The sequence below is a fragment of the Ambystoma mexicanum genome, chromosome 5p (assembly GCF_040938575.1).
Source record: "Ambystoma mexicanum isolate Mex_15411 chromosome 5p, UKY_AmexF1_1, whole genome shotgun sequence".
NCBI classification, from domain to species: Eukaryota; Metazoa; Chordata; class Amphibia; order Caudata; family Ambystomatidae; genus Ambystoma; species Ambystoma mexicanum.
The window spans coordinates 1,321,566,602-1,321,582,839 of record NC_090930.1 but is presented as its reverse complement, the minus strand read 5'-3'; the positions used below and the strand labels follow the sequence as shown (position 1 = coordinate 1,321,582,839).

At 48.4% G+C, this 16,238-nt stretch overlaps 1 protein-coding gene across 2 annotated transcripts in view; it reads left to right on the top strand.

Moving 5' to 3' along the window:
• TENT4A (terminal nucleotidyltransferase 4A) overlaps positions 1-16,238 on the top strand; it is a 612,157-nt gene that overhangs the window by 91,833 nt on the left and 504,086 nt on the right. For both annotated transcript variants that reach the window (XM_069613719.1, XM_069613720.1), the window contains exon 2: positions 15,710-15,833. In XM_069613719.1, coding sequence (XP_069469820.1) covers positions 15,710-15,833 — 124 coding nt within the window. The remainder of the gene's footprint in view (positions 1-15,709; positions 15,834-16,238) is intronic.

The window sequence follows — 16,238 nt, the reverse complement described above, 5'->3', positions numbered from 1 at the left end:
TAGAAAGGATCTTTGGATCCCTTTTTTACATTTTATTTTGTGAAACCAGCACACTTCACATTATGTGGAATGCATCCCCTTTCACACTAAAACTAACAATTCTGTTACAGGATAATCTTATGTTCAATGGCTGGTGGCAGTGATAACTTGTATTTGGTGCACCTTTACCGTGGGCTATGTTCACAGCTGCAGTACAGGCACTAAATGGGCCTGGTCTATTTTTTTCACCACTTTAGTGTTTCTTGTCCTTTCTTGTTACTTTCCCCGACATCCAGGCTGGAAATTCCTTTGTGTGATTTATATCTTCGATGGGAGTCCCCTGGACTCCCCACCCAGGCTCCAGTCTGAGGGCAGGAAGCAAGGGAGGAGTCACTCCACAGCCCTTTGTCTTCCTCCTTGCCTGAATGAGTACACATCCCAGTGGTGGGGGGTGGAGGAGAGGGGAGGTGGTTTGAAGAATGCAGAGGTTGTGCTGTAGTTCCTGTTAAATACTGAGAAGCTGAAGGGTAGTCTACCACTGGAACTGAAGAGGATGAAGGAAAAGCAGCAGAAACGATTTCCATGGACCCAAGAGCCTGTTGTGTAACCGGAGCCTGCTGTAGCCCTTCCTTCCAATCGACCTGGGGACTCTGAAAACAACGTCCCTGACCCAGAGCCTCGTGAGACCCACTGGACTCAAGAAGACCTGGATTTTGAGCACCCCACGCGTTGCTGCGACACCCCAATACCCTGGGACCTCAAGCCACTGTGCGGTGCATGGTCTTTCGAATTCCGAATCTCGCTAAAACTTCATGGGCATCCTGGTGGATCTCCAGAGACACAAATACAGTCCGAAAAGTCCCCGCAACAGTGCGCTGGGCCTCTGTAACGAGAATTGAACTGCGATTTTCTGTCTTCTGTGCTCCTTGAATAAGTCACCAGAACTGCGTTAGCCGTGAGGAAAACCTTGCCTAGAACATTCATCTGTCTCTGCTGGAAAGTTCCTTCTGAGGTCTTGTTTTCAGTCACCATGACAAGGAATCCACTGACCGGGTATTTGGCTGCAGACCCTGAAGTCGTCCTGCTGCAAAATCTTCTTCAATGCTGAGGTACTGTGTTGGCTTGGGTTTGTACTTACCTGAAGTCTCTTACGATTTCTGTGTAGCTGTGGGGTGTTTTCTCTGATGGGGAGGCCTTTCATCCAGTGCACCTAGCCCCATTGCTAGAATCCTGCTAGGGTGTCCTGTGTGAAGCCTCTGGATCCTCTAACTCAAGTGAAGTACTCACCTGTTTGCCCAGTCTTCCTAAGGAACTCTGACTTTTGCTACTTGAGAACCTATTTTGACACTGCCTTGTTGGTCACTAGATCCTAGTGACCCCCCCCCCCCCATTTTCAGCCACTTAGAACACTCCTGTTCCAAGAATAAGGTAAAGATTTTAAGGGATTGAGCCTTTTTGCCTAGAAAAGAAAATGCGTGTTTAAAAGTTACCAACCAACTCTTTTGCAAGTAACTTTTAAAGAGTGAACAGTTACAAAGTGCTTACTTATCTTGGATGTGTGATGCACTTTACCAAAAGTATGGTTAACATCTTTTCTTTCCTTAAACTGTTCTACTTTATAGCAGAAAGTAGATGTGAAGGTATATGTGATTAGGTTCTGCTTCTTCGCAAAAGTAATGTTGGTTTCACCAGATTATTCCTGCAGGGTAATTGTATGTACTGTCCTCCAACTGAGTATTGCTTCCGCTGACCTGTCCATAATTAGTCAATAGGTTGTTGCCTACCTAGAATAACTGTCATTCAGTAAAGTGTAACATTGGGGTTTACTTTCCCTCCGCTATCTAATCCAAAGTCTGTGGTTCTAACGGTACCTTATGTCCTACATCAGTCACTTCTAACCTGGACTCCTTCTTGTGAGATTAAAAAAGTATATGGGTTTTACTTACCTTGAATTAGCTTTGTGGCATCCAAAAATAAGTTACGAGTTACTGCTTCTATCAATCTGTTTTTTACTGTTATCAAACAGACCTGTAATTGAATATTACATCCTTGGGTTTTAATCAGCTAGTAGAACTGTCTTTATCACAAAAGTCGTTATAGGTTTTTGATGTAACTGGAACATGTTCCACTTCACAAAGTATAGTCCAGTTGACTTATGAGATTTGTACTGAGTCGCTGTACAACTGGTAGGGTCTAGTGCCCTTGCATTACTGAATTCAATTGTGAAAGTAATCATTGGTTTCTACTCCCCAAGAATAGGTGTGACCTATACTGAATGTGTATAGAAAGGTTTGGACTTCCCAAAAACTATGTATTCCAAATAAGGTTTATACTTTGGTCTGTGTAACTTCAAGTATAGTGTTTTTATAATTATTTCATATAATGTTAGTACTTATTTACCATACATTTATCTGGGCATACCTAGATTTAAATACATAATTTATTTTTACATGCATAGTGTTTCTTTGGACCATTTGTATTATTTAATTTGTACTGATTCTGCAGCCGGCTCTGCCTCCTAAAATGAGCCTGGCTGCTCCGTCTACACTACAATGTACTCAGATGGTACAGCCTTCTAAGTGGAGTCTTGTACTGCCTCAGTTGAATGGGTTTACTAAGCCCTTTGTTGGACTTCAGAAAAACTGTCCAACACTGGTTTTGTAGCAGCCAGGGGTATTGTCCCTTTAGGTGGACAAGATGGCCCTTACGCATCATTTGACAACGGTTTCCAATATAGCATGAAGTACCACTTTTGGGGGAGGAGAGGATTGCTAACAGTCCTCAACCCGAGTGAGGTAAGCACAAGTACAATATTCCAGCCCTGCACATCCATGAAGTGCTATTTATCACTACTAGCACAAGGCATAAAATAAGCAGTGTTGCATAGCAATTTGCTATGCAGTTCTGTAGGTTTGCTAATTAAATGGACACGTGTGTATGAAAGCTAGCTATTTCAGTTACCCTGTTCAATGAAAGCACAGCTCTCCCTTCATTCCTCTTGCCCACCGGGCTCTTGCCACCATCTTCCCTATTCACTGCAAGTTGAAATGGAGAGTGCAGCAATCAATAACTCCACTCTTAAGTGCCAAAAGCCTTTGTAGGAGTGCTGGGCAAGAATTTGTTTCTTTTTCAAATAATTGCAAACCTGATGTAATCGGGATGATACTTTTATTAAGCTAATCACATCCTGTCTGGCAAAGACCAGTATATGCTGAACGTTTTTTTAGATTTAAGTCATGGAGTTCCATTCTTTAAAATGTTAAGTTGTTGCATGATGCATAATTACAGTATTTGTGTAAAACACTGCATTGTCTCCATGCTTTACAGTGAAGTTTATGTTAGTGTAGCAATCTGTGTCGAGTATATTGCATGTTGGGGAAGATGCATCACATACACTTTTGAAAATGTACATGATCACAAGGACAAATGCTTTTGATGGCAACCCTTGTTTTGTGACCTTCTGGTTGCATAAATCTGTGCAACTGGTGTTAAACCCATGAGCAGACAATCTTATCAACACGCTGCTTTATACTAGCTACCCTGAAAGTGAGATGGACGCAAACTGCAATATTCTACCTAGTTCTCTGCCTGCTACACCATACATGCTGCTTAGTCTTGCATCCTTTCCGCCTATATAATACACAAAACAAACTAGATGTTTATGCGAATTAAATAGTTCCACCCAGTCTATCCTTCTTCTGATCTTCTGCATTACTATATACACTGTAGTTATCCTCCAGAGCTTGCTTTTCTCTATGAACAAGATTGCATTAAGTCTGCACCTGTGGGAGAGCTTGCCAAACTGTTTTCAGAGCCTCTTATGTGTCCATTCAGCTAACCTTTTGCATCCAGGGCTCAAAGTCTACTCGTCCACTTGCATAAAGGGGCGAGCACCATTTTAAGGGGATGTCTGAAACTTCATTTAACATATAATTTGCTGTAAATGTCAAATGTTTCGCTGAGCATGGCTGGCTTCTGGGTGTCAGCAGTGTGACAGTGGGTTTATAGTGACATGCATGATTTTACAGAAGGCGCATTTACACTTTTTGTCATGTTGCCATGGGTAGAATGCATTTCTCTTGGGTTGAGTAGGTACACCAAGTGACTTGACGTGTAGGTCTTGCAGCAGTTTGAAGATTTTGCAAGGCCTGACTCATCTCACTCAGCGGTACTGAAAAATGCTGTATTGATGCTCATTTTAATTCTTTGCAAATAACTTTGATGTTAAAAACATTAGTACAACATTGTTAATTAAATTGGTTTGTGTGCTAATCTGACTTGATTGTCTAAGATTTATGCATGACCATGAGCCTCTTATCTCCACCTCGTTTGAGGCTGCGAAAATAGACACTTGATCATAAGTAGTTTGATGCAGGCTTTCACCCTAGGCTGTCTCAGCGGCAAGACAGCCTAGTTTTGTGTGCTTACCAACATGATTAAACATGTACAGCCAGGAATTGTAAAGTACTTGGACTCGCCACTCTGACGCATTGCTCTGAATTATACACTTGACACAGGAGTTAACATGTTAATGTATTTAATAAGACACCCTATCTTCTGAGCGCTTATTCTCATTACACGAGCAAAAGCAGATTTAACATCACACCAATTAACGATTTCCATATGGGCAAAGATCATGTTTGATTAGATAAATGCAACAAGTGGTAGTTTTATTTTACCAGCATGTCTAACATTTGTGTCTCAAGGAGATATGCTACACTACATGCAATCAGTCTCCATGCACCCAGCAAGTCCCCACCCTTGACTCTCGTTTAGAGCAGAATGTGCTTCAAATGAAACTGCACCTTCTGGGGTTTACAACTGCTGCTTAGTTGGCCCCAGCTGTCTCTTTCCTGCTGCTGCCCTGGATTCTGCTCTGTACTCTTCCCCAGCACTACTGGCCTCGATGACGGGCATGTCTTGTGCCCCACCCCCTTTTTGCTTGGGCCTTTATATGTAAGAAGGAACATGGTTTCCCTGCCCATGTGCGCGTCCCATCCGCTATCTGGAAGAGCAAAGCCTAAAGCTCAGTTTCACTGTGCTGCTTGAATATGGTCTCCTATGTACAACTCCATTAAGTGGGTTTTGTACTCGTTAGTGATTGCTTCCACTGCATTCCATTGACCTTTGCTCAGCGAAGAGATGGGTATGTCACTTTCTTCATAGTCTTGCATACTTCTCCAGCATGGGGTCTGGCATGGATTCACATGCTCATGAATATTCCCCGTCAGGCTGGGAATCCTCGGTAAAAGAAAAAGCCAGTATCAGTTTCGTTTCTGATCTGTCTTTCGTAGTAATAACCAATCACTGGTCTCTGCGTCATACTGACCACAGCCAATGACTGCCCTCTACCTAAGCACCGCCTCTGGCAGCCATCTTCAGATTTTTACCGCACGTTCATGTGTTGGGATCCTCGTGCTATTGCTCTCGAGCATTAGTGCTATTTTTTCACGTTTTTTTCTCAAAAACTTCGTTTTTTCGGTCAAAAGAGCCTCAAGCTCCACCGACTCTCCATCCGATCAACGGGGACCCGTGTCTGATTCGTCTGCGCCCCTCAAGGGTGAAGATTTCGTCGAGCTACGCTTTTGGAGGACTCCAGAAGTTTCTCAGGCCAGGACATGGCCCAGGAGAAGGGAAGCTCGACGCCCGGAAAGCTGTTCAGGATCTGCCCTGGATGCCAGCTGCAGAACGTCTTTAAGGAGGACGAACACTCCTTTTGTCTCTGCTGCTTACATGAGGACAAGACGCACGTGGAGAAGGACTGTGCGTTTTGCGGCAATATGTCGGAGCGGACCATTAAGGACCGCCATCAAAGTCTCAACAACTGGCTGGAAGGGAAGAGCCCGTCAGGCGAGAAGAAGAGGAAGAAATCCGAGCGGTCTTCTAAGACCTTTGAGGATGCCCCGGCGACGGGGGTCCAACACAAGGCCAAGCACCGTGAGTCCGCTGGCACCGGGAGCGCCGAACGGTCGGGCTCTACGGGCGCCAGGCAGGGCGCACCCTCCCCGGCACCTTCAGCCACGAGCCAACGCTCTGGGTCGGGTAAGAGGAAGGGCGAGCACCCGGCGAAGCTCCTGGAGAGGCCCTGGTCGAGCTCGAAGGCCCCATCGGAGGGGGAGCGAGGCAGTGTTCCCACCTCCCTCCCCCTCAAGGATAAGGCGGTGAGCACACCCAAGGTGGTGAAGGCCTTAATCATCCGGCAAAGCCCTCTATCGATACTGTCGCGGCGGCCCTGGCTCAGCCTGTGGAAGCTACACCAGTGGTGGCGACCTCGGGGCTCAGAAGTCTCCCTGCCACCTCGGAGGGAGTCCTCTTTTGTGCCCATCGATAGGACCCCTGTGAAACCCCCGGCGGGGAAGAAAAAGGGGGGGGGGCAGGGCGTCGTCGTAGATTCGGCCTCAACCTCAGAGGAAGAGCTGATTGAGGTCTTAAGCCACGGCCTTGGCGTGGAAGAAGACCGGCCCGTCGGGATGGATCCCGACGCAGGTGACGACATCGTCGAGGGTGCGACGGGGCCCCTGATCGCCCGTCGGATTCCCCTCTGCCAGTGCCGCAAGACAACTCGGCGGCCATTTTGTTGGCTATACAGTCCTTATGTTCAGAGATAAGGACGAGACTACCGTTGCCGACGGAGGAACCTCTCCTGTCGGGGGATCCTGAACCGGGACCTTCTGGTGCTCCCCCGCCCAAGAAAAGGATGATTCACCCTCCACCTCCTTTTCAGTCGTCGCGCTCCGTCCAGCCCTCCTCCCCGTCCACCCGAGGGGATGATACGGGGACTGACACGGCAGCGACGGGTACGGACGACTAGGTATACGACGAGGATCTACCGTCGTCCCCTCCCACCAGGGGTTCTCCGCCCGACGAGATTGGATCGTTCCACTCCATGATCGCCAGGGCATCCGAGCTTTTCCAACTCTGCCCTGAGGAGAAGAAAAAGGAAGGATTCCTTTATCAACGGCGCGAAGCCAAGAGGAAGACGGTCCTCGCGGTACCTCTACTGGACGACATTTGGGATGAGGGCCTCGCCCTCCTCAAGAACCCTTCCACGACGCCAGCTAGAAGAGACAGGTACGAGAAGAAGTACCGGGTCCCGGACGCGGCCCCCCTGTGCCTCCGGGCGCAGCCTACCCCGGACTCTGTCGTCTCCGCGGCGGCCAGGAAGAAAGCGGGGGGGGGGGGCTGCGGCCTCCACATCGACTTCTCCACCGGACGGCGAGGGAAAGAAATTGGACGCTATGGGACGCAGGGTCATCTCGTCTGCAGCGACGACGATTAAAGCGGCCAACGCCTTGGCTATCGTGGCCCGCTACGACAGGGAGCTATGGTACAAACTGGCTCCCCTGCTGGACTTCCTACCGGACGACAAGAGGGCGGATGCCCTGGAGATCCTACAGGAAGGCGAGGTGGCGTCGGACCACGCCATCACTATTGCGACGGACATCGCCGACACTGGGTTTCGCCAGTTGGGCAACGGCGTGTGCCTTAGGCGGCATGGATGGCTCAAGGCTACGGACTTCCGTCAAGACGTACAGACCAGAGTCCTGGACATGCCGTTCGATGGGAACAACCTGTTTGGGAAAACAGTGGACGATTCCCTTCAGGCCATTAAAGCGGACACTGAGACGGCCCGGGCCCTTGGGGTTCTGCAGCAACGACGGACGCCCTTTCGGAGCAAGGGCGCCTCCAAAGGTTCCGGCGGCGGTTTCGCCACCTACCGTCAAGCGGCCCGCTCGTCGTCGCAGGAGGCCTACAGAGGACGAGGCAAGTCTGGCGGACCCCGCCGTCGTCGTCAAGGCGGCAAAGCCTCTTCGAAGCATGATTGAACCGGCCGTGGGGTCGGGCCCCCACCGAAGCACCCCGGCGGGAGGCCGGCTGGCGAGCTTCGTCAGCGTGTGGGAGTCCATCTCCACCGACCGTTGGGTGCTGGATGCCTTAGCCCGGGGCCACGCGCTCGAGTTTCAAAGAAGGTGCCCGCGCGTCCCCCCCGTGGCCAGGAAAGCGCTTCACGTCCCTCAGCTTCTCCTGGAGGTAAAGGCGATGCTCAGGAAGGGCGTCATCGAACTCGTCCCAAAGAGGCTTCGGGGCTCCGGAGTTTACTCGAGATTCTTCCTCGTGAAGAAGACTGGGGGGGATGGCGCCCCATCCTAGACCTGCGACGTCTGAACAAGTTCAAGGCGCAGAAGTTCCGGATGGTCACCCTCCAGCACGTCCTGGAGCAGCTGGAGGAAGGAGACTTCCTGTCGTCGTTGGATTTGGAGGATGCCTACTTCCATATTCCCATCCTAAAGGGGCACCGAAAATTCCTCAAGTTTGTGGTCCAAGGGCGTCACTACCAGTTCAAAGCCCTCCCCTTCGGACTACGGTCGGCACCCAGGGTATTCACCAAGTGCCTTGCAACGGTGGCGGCGCAGCCGCGCCACGAGGGGATCCACGTCTACCCCTACGAGGGAGCTCGCCGTGGAGCACACGGCAAGGACCGTCCAACTTCTCACGGACCTGGGATTATCCGTGAACTACGCCAAGTCCCACCTGGTACCCGCGCAAAACGCACTGTTTCTGGGAGCGAAGCTCGACAGGGTCCCTTCTGGCCTCCCCGTCGGAGGAAAGGACCAGGTCCATCCTGGGCAAGGTACAGCGGATGTTGGTTTCCAACGCGGCCAAGGTGAGGTCCATCAAGTCCCTCCTCTGAATGATGTCTTCTTGCATCTACCGCATTCCCATGTGCCGGCTCTGGATGCGCCCGTTGCAGGAGTTCCTGGACGCGCGCTGGATCCAAACGACGGACGGCTTCGAGGAGAGGATCACACTCGACGAGAGTTTCTGCCGAGCGGTCCCGTGGTGGAGCAACCGCGCGCATCTGACGGCGGGCATGGACTTCCAGACCCCAGACCACCAGGAGACAGTGACCACGGATGCCTCCCTGGAAGGGTGGGGAGCGCACACCGAAAATCTGCACGCGAGAGGCCTTTGGCTCCCGACGGAGAAGTTCCTCCATATCAACGTCCTGGAGCTCTGTGCAGTGTTCTGGGCCCTCAGGTCCTTCCTTCCGTCCCTCAAAGGCAAGGTGGTGAGGATCTTCACCGACAACACCACCACCATGTTTTACATCAGGAAACGGGGCGGAACCAGGTCTCCAGCGCTGTCCAAGGAGGCGCAGGACCTGTGGCATTGGGCCGTCGCCCAAAGGATGTTTCTGGTGCTGTTTCATCTGGCAGGGATAAAAAACACCATCGCCGACTCACTCAGCAGGGAGCTGCGCTCGTGCCACGAGTGGGAACTACGGCAGGATCTAGTGGATCGCCTCTTCCGACGGTGGAGCACACCCCAGATCGACCTGTTCGCGACGGCGACGAACTCCAAGTGCCGGAGGTTCGCCAGCAGGTTTCCCCAGGCGAGGAGCATGGGCGATGCTTTCTCGTTCCCCCTGGGAGGGCCTGTTCCTCTACGCGTTTCCTCCTTTGCCACTGCTAATCCGGCTCGTCAATCAGCTCAAGAGGTCACGGTGCAGGATGATCCTCGTCGCACCTGCGTGGCCGAGGCAGATATGGTTCCTGGACCTTCTGGACTTGTCAGCGTCCCCGCCAATCAAGCTGCCGGTGGACGCGGATCTACTCTCCAGGGAAGGAGGCGCCATCCTCCACCAGGACCCGAAATCGCTGAACTTGCAGGCCTGGCTCCTGCAGCGCTAGAGTTTGGAGGATACGACATACCGGCCGACTGCAGAGAGGTTCTTGCAAAGGCCAGGGCGTCCTCGACTCTTAAATGCTATGGACACAAATGGAAGAGGTTCTGTCTGGTGCCACGCTTAGAAGATTAACCCTCTACGGATTACGGCTCCCCAGGTACTGCCGTACCTGCTGACGCTGGCCAAAGCTGGACTGGCACACGCGTCCATCAAGATTCATCTTGCTGCGATCTCCCGATACACCAGAACCACGGGCCGGACGTCCTTGTGGTCTCATCGTCTGGTGAAAGAATTCATGAAGGGACTGTTCAGATCGTTCCCGCCGGTGAAGGCTCCGGCCCCGGCGTGGGAGCTCAACGTGGTGCTGACCAAGCTCATGGGACCTCCGTTCGAGCCTCTGCACTCGGCCCCGTTGAAGTTTCTGTCGTGGAAAACAGCGTTTCTTGTGGCCATCACCTCCGCACGACGGGTGGGAGAGATCCAGGCCCTTTCCTGCAAGGCCCCGTACTTGACTTTTCACGACATGAGGGTAGTGCTCAGGACGCACCCCTCCTTCATGCCCAAGGTACCGTCGGACTTCCACCTCAACGAACCCTTGGTGTTGCCTGTATTCTTCCCGTCGCCGGCTGAGAGAACTTTGCACTCGCTGGATGTGGCTAGAGCGCTGAAGTGCTACGTGGACCGCACAAAGTGTTTTCGGAAGACGTCACAACTCTTTGAACTTTGGACCTGTCAATCAGGGGAAGGCTCTCTCGAAGGCTTCCATTTCCAGATGGCTCTCCGGCTGTATCATGTACTGTCATCGGTTGGCAAACCGACCGCTGCCTGGCCGTCCGAGAGCCCATTCCACCAGAGCGATCGCAGCTACCACGGCGTTCCTTTCTGGTGTGCCCCTGCTGGACATATGCAGGGCTGCTACGTGGAGGTCGACGCACACCTTCACGAAGTTCTACTGCGTCAATCGGGATTCCAGGGAGGAGTCCAGGGTCGGCCAAGCAGTGCTGCGCAACCTGTTCGCCTGAGGTGAGCCTGGTGAGGAGGTAAGATGCTTAATGTTGAGTTTGATGCAATGCTTAATGTTGAGCCTTTGCCACCTCCCGTGGTTGTGCATGTGTGTACTGCTATGTATTCTTTATTCATGAGCATGTGAATCCATGCCAGACCCCATGCTGGAGAAGGAACAAGTTACTTACCTGTAACTGTTGTTCTCCAGCATGGGTCTGGCATGGATTCACATGCGAACCCTCCCGCCTACCCCTCTGCGGCTCTTCACTTGGTCATACTGCCACTTCACTTGCTTCCAAATCTGAAGATGGCTGCCAGAGGCGGTGCTTAGGTAGAGGGCAGTCATTGGCTGTGGTCAGTATGACGCAGAGACCAGTGATTGGTTATTACTACGAAAGACAGATCAGAAACGAAACTGATACTGGTTTTTTCTTTACCGAGGATTCCCAGCCTGACGACGGGGAATATTCATGAGCATGTGAATCCATGCCAGACCCATGCTGGAGAACAACAGTTACAGGTAAGTAACTTGTTCCTTCCCCTGCACTGCCTCCCTGGCAACCCCCCCTGCACCGCAGGACTGTCTGTATCCCTACAGCCCCCCTTCCCAGCACTTTTCAGCACTTATCTCGCACTTGCCACTAGCTGGCCCTTGTTTAACCTGTATGCTCTTAACCTTGTACTGCACTCTCCCCTTTCCACCTCCCCTTTGCACTTGTCCCCTCCCCTCTACCCTTGCGCGATCTGAATGACACCTGGCCTAGTAGGATCGTTGTCTGTCTCCCCTTGTTCTCCCCCCCCCCCCCCGTCTCGTCGCGCCTTGAAACACTTGTGTATAGGCGCGTTACAAATGCCATATCATATCTAGTACGCGGCAAAGCGGCTGCTGTTGCCTTCCAAAAGTATGTTCTTGTGAGTCCATCGCCAAGGCGGCTACATGGGCCTCCATCAGCTTTCTGCAAGCATTCCTCCTAAACCTGAGCTGATGCCCAATTTGGCCTGGCTGTTCTCAAACTTGATTCAGTGAAGTAATTTTACATCCACCCTTGCTACCTCTGGTTGTGTATGGGAATCTCCCACAAGTATGGAGGAAAGGGAACGGGACATGGGAGTATAACTAAGTTACTCACCGTAGTGACTATCTTACTCCTACTCCCCTTTCCTCCATATGTCCGCTGTCCCCCAGAAAGTATCTGTTGCTTAAATGGTCCGAGACCTGGCGATGGAAAATGACGGAAGGGCGATGTACTGGGCGCAGCTCAGGAGGGCAGGGTTACGGCCACGGTCCCTGTAAAAAATAAAAGGGCCATTTTTGATGCGGTTTGACAAAAGTGCTCTGGTCCCGTCCCAAAGGACAGAATGTCCCACAAGTATGGAGGAAAGGGCACTAGGGACTAGGTGTAAAATGGTCACTATGGTGAGTAACTTAGTTATTCTAATACCCACCTGATATCTGGCCAGACTTTGCCCACCGATTGCTGATGGAGTTCCATTCAGTACAGAAGGACATTGATTGATTTATGAAGATGCAGTCTTCTTCCAGAAGCTTAAACACTGCATTGAATTAATCCCTGTTCTGATCGCTTGAAGTACAGTTTGACAAAGAATAAGTTCTATGTGCCTGTTTCCCCTCTTTGTACCATTTGAAGATTGACCTTATAGCTTTGTTTTTATATATCCGATCAGAGCATATTTGTGATGCCATTAATTGGGTTTGCTGAGGTACAGCAACCCCCTGTGTTGGAAGCACTAGCTTTTAAGGTAAATCTAAATTCAGTGAATTTCAGAGCTTGGGATAGTTCAATGTACAGTGGCATTTCTCCCAGAAATTGCTTTCAATGCCAGTTATCTCTCGACTAGTATCAGGTTCCATAGACTTTTCCATCCATCTTGGTCTATAAATGTTTTCACAGCAAATCCATACAGTGCTCCAGATAGGATTTTGAAGTGGCTGTAGTCTATGCCCTATTTTTAAAAGTTGGGGCTTAAATGATTTTGAGTAAAAATCGAAATCCAATGGATTTTTTTTTAAAAGTAAAAATGTTATTGGCACCTAGTTCATGCACAGTAAAAGATAAACGTTTGTTTTTTCCTGTGTTCACATCCTTGGAGCTGTGGGTGAAAACCTGGGCACAAGGTTCTACGTGTCTGTTTTCTGTTTTTGTTGGGAGTAGTCTTACTCCCCATTTTAATTTTTAAGGAGTATTGGCCTATTTTTAGGGAGTTAGAGTTGCCGATGCACTGCATATATGCAGGGCTGCATCTATATCTATGGAGCATGTACTAGAGGTCACCCGATGCCTTTGCGGTTTCTTACTTCTTGGGCACCACCTCCAGGTTTTATGGAGCGTTTGCCCAGGTATTTCTCAGGAACACTACTCTACTTGCTTACTGCAATTGCCCTTTAAGGTTCTTTGGGTGTTGAGTCTCCATGGAGGAAAGGGAGATAGATAAACTCCTGTGCTGATGGGTCAGTTGCCCATCCTCCAGACACCCTACCAAGTAAGTTATGGCATTTACTAAAATGGGGATTGTGATGTAAAGAAAATGAATTGCATGTGTCTGAGACTGAAGCAGGTATTCCAGTAGAATGCGCAATAGTCACTGCAGTCATGACCTTTTTACTTTTGTTTTAGATTGTTTTAAAGAAAGTCCCCCCTCAGTAAATCTTCCATCTTCACACTTCTTCCAATGATCTAGAAGTGTTGCCTTGGTCACCATTATGGACTAACCTTCCCTGACAGTTTTCTGCATGAGCCTATGACTGAGCCTTCCAAAGTTAGTCCAGTTGAATAACTTGTTGGTAAGTCCTGATCCTAGTACACAAATAATCCAAGAGCCAAGGTAAAAGAAATGTGGAATATAATGTGTTAACTGCCAATGCATGGAAACATCTAAACAGACATTTGATTCCACTCTATAAAAGAAAATGGCTGGTTTTATATGTACAGAAGGGAAAAGACAACCAATGTAACTAGTCACTAGCATTTTCCAAGCTTCTGATTCGCCTGAATCCTTTTCACTAAGCATTTCCATACTTACTAAATCTATTGGATTAATGTAACCTCATGACTATCTGTGAAATTTCACTCTAACATTGAGCTTATCTCCTTTTTCAGACACTCGGTTAGCTTATTCCGAAACCTGTATCGGATATAAAGCTTGCAGTTGGTTGCTTCACAAAGTATGAGTGGAGTGAATGATTACATATATTTTGACCAATCCCTTAAGTGAGATGTGACCCTACAATGGTAACTTGACATCCTTTTTCAAATACCCTATGCGGTTTGGCACTATTTTACCATTACCATTTATGTACAATTTGTCTCCTGTACACTTAGCAAGTAGTCATTGGAAACATTGCTGGCCACATTTCAGTTTCTCATGAGTTAATCTATCCTGTTTGACCATTAATGTTTTGATTTTAGCTGCTTGTGAGTTTCATTCATTCTCTTATGACGGATTTGTATGCATTTATGTAAAACGTTAAAGGTATTTATACTGCGCAAAGTCACCAACTGAGTTGGTCCCAGGCGCTCTGCCGGATCTGCAAGCAAGAAGGCGGGATGGGTTAGTAGGTGAAGCGGGAGTAGTATAGTGAGGGGAGTGGTGTTCTGTTGGCAGCTTCAACTCGGTATACACCAGGTGCTGAACTTTGGTGTGAGTATCGGATCGATGTCAGTTCTCGTGTGCTGTTGGTGCGGCTTATGTGTTGCAGTGTTGTGAAATGCATGCGGGTTGTTGTGCGAGAGATGGTTGTGTGAGATTGAGTGAGAAGTATGCAGAAATGCTGAGTTTTGTTGTGGGTTATATGAAGTTTAATATGCTAACATTCAGAACTCTGTCCGAGTGTGCCGCTCGCTAATCCTCCCAATATCATCAGGATGGGCGAAGGGGTTACGCCTGGCATGGGTTTTAGTTAGTGTGATGCGCTCTCCGTTCTATTCTAGTGAGCTCTGTAGGTGATCTAATTCTAATGGATTGATTATATGATTATGTACATGTAGTTGTATGATTTGACTTCAAGAAGGTGCATTTATTTCTGTTATGTTCTTATAATGAGGTTTGTTTATGGAAACCTAATCTATTATTCCTCATCAATTCTATTTCAGGTATAATGGTATTCTGTATGAGACTTTAATTACCCAATGGAGCCTTAATGATGTGCTTTGTTCTACAGTGGGCAGTGTTGTGCCTTACTCTGTCTTGCCAGACTGATCTTCCATCACTTATTGCTCTGCTCATTAAGGCTGATGACCTTCGTTGCAGTACATTTTTACATACTGTTCAGTAACACAATTTGTCTTTTGACTACTAGCCTGGAAACTCGACTCAACCCATATGTTGACCAATCAGTATTGTCCTTCTAGTACGGGGGTCTGTTATCTTTAGTTGTACTCTACCTCACTACTGCGTCTCGAGCTTGGGAACTGGTTCCCCTCCATCCTCTTAGCCAATCACTGCACAACAATTACTGTGTGATCTGAAAAGTTGCATTTGAGATGTGCTTATGCTTCCTTGCAATGGTTTGGTTATTTCTCTGGGGTTTTGAGTTTATCCTTGCGAGTGGCTACCTGGATTTCGAGGCCTACATATGTAGTGAGCCCAGTTCAATTTGAGAATCTACTGTCATTCATTATTGTAGTTACAACATGCTATACTTGTCTAATACTAAATACATCTGTGATTACTATGGTGTGGGGTAATATTCAGTTGGTGGGGGAATAGGATATGGTTCACTAAAGCATGGTTGCTTGTATTTTGTTCTGTCTTCATAAGGAATCTGTTTTGGGTATTTGTGTGCGCGTTTGCTGGCTTTCATGCTGCATGTTCATGTTATAAGGGCTTTTGCAGTTTGTATTTTCGTGCATGTTCGCTGCGCTGGATGTATTCTCCAATGCTGTTGTAGTAATGTTCATGTACTCCAACAAATTCATATATGCATAATTTTTGATCAGTATAAAATTGCTTCATTTTCATTGGGAATGAACTTTGAATTTTTTTGACGAAGTGACTTATTGTATTTTTCCCATTTAGGTTGCATGAAGAAATAATAGATTTTTATGAGTTCATGTCTCCCTGTCCTGAAGAAGCAGCAATGCGAAGAGAGGTGGTAAAAAGAATAGAAACTGTCATAAAGGACCTCTGGCCTACAGCTGATGTAAGTACCTATTTTTTCCCCATACTCACTTCTGGGCGAAGAGTTACACATGGCGTTAGTTTAATATCCGGTTGCTGTATGCTTCCATATGCATGCAAAGGAAGCTTTCCATAAAACTCACATTTAGCAATGTAAGTCTCTGCATTATGCTTTGCTTAATTGGACACCATCACTAAGTTCAGCCTTTGGGCCAGGCGTGCTATACAAATAAAGAAATGCAAATAAACCAGCAGGCATTGAGATGTTTTATGGGATATTTATAGGGTTGGACTAAATGAATTTAAACTACTAGAATGGCTTCTCCTAGAATTAAACCTTCATTCAAATGATTCCCCATTTGTAAAACCTCAATCTGGGTCCTTCCCTGGAAAGGAATTGTAGGTTGTCACTTAGCATCTGCAACAC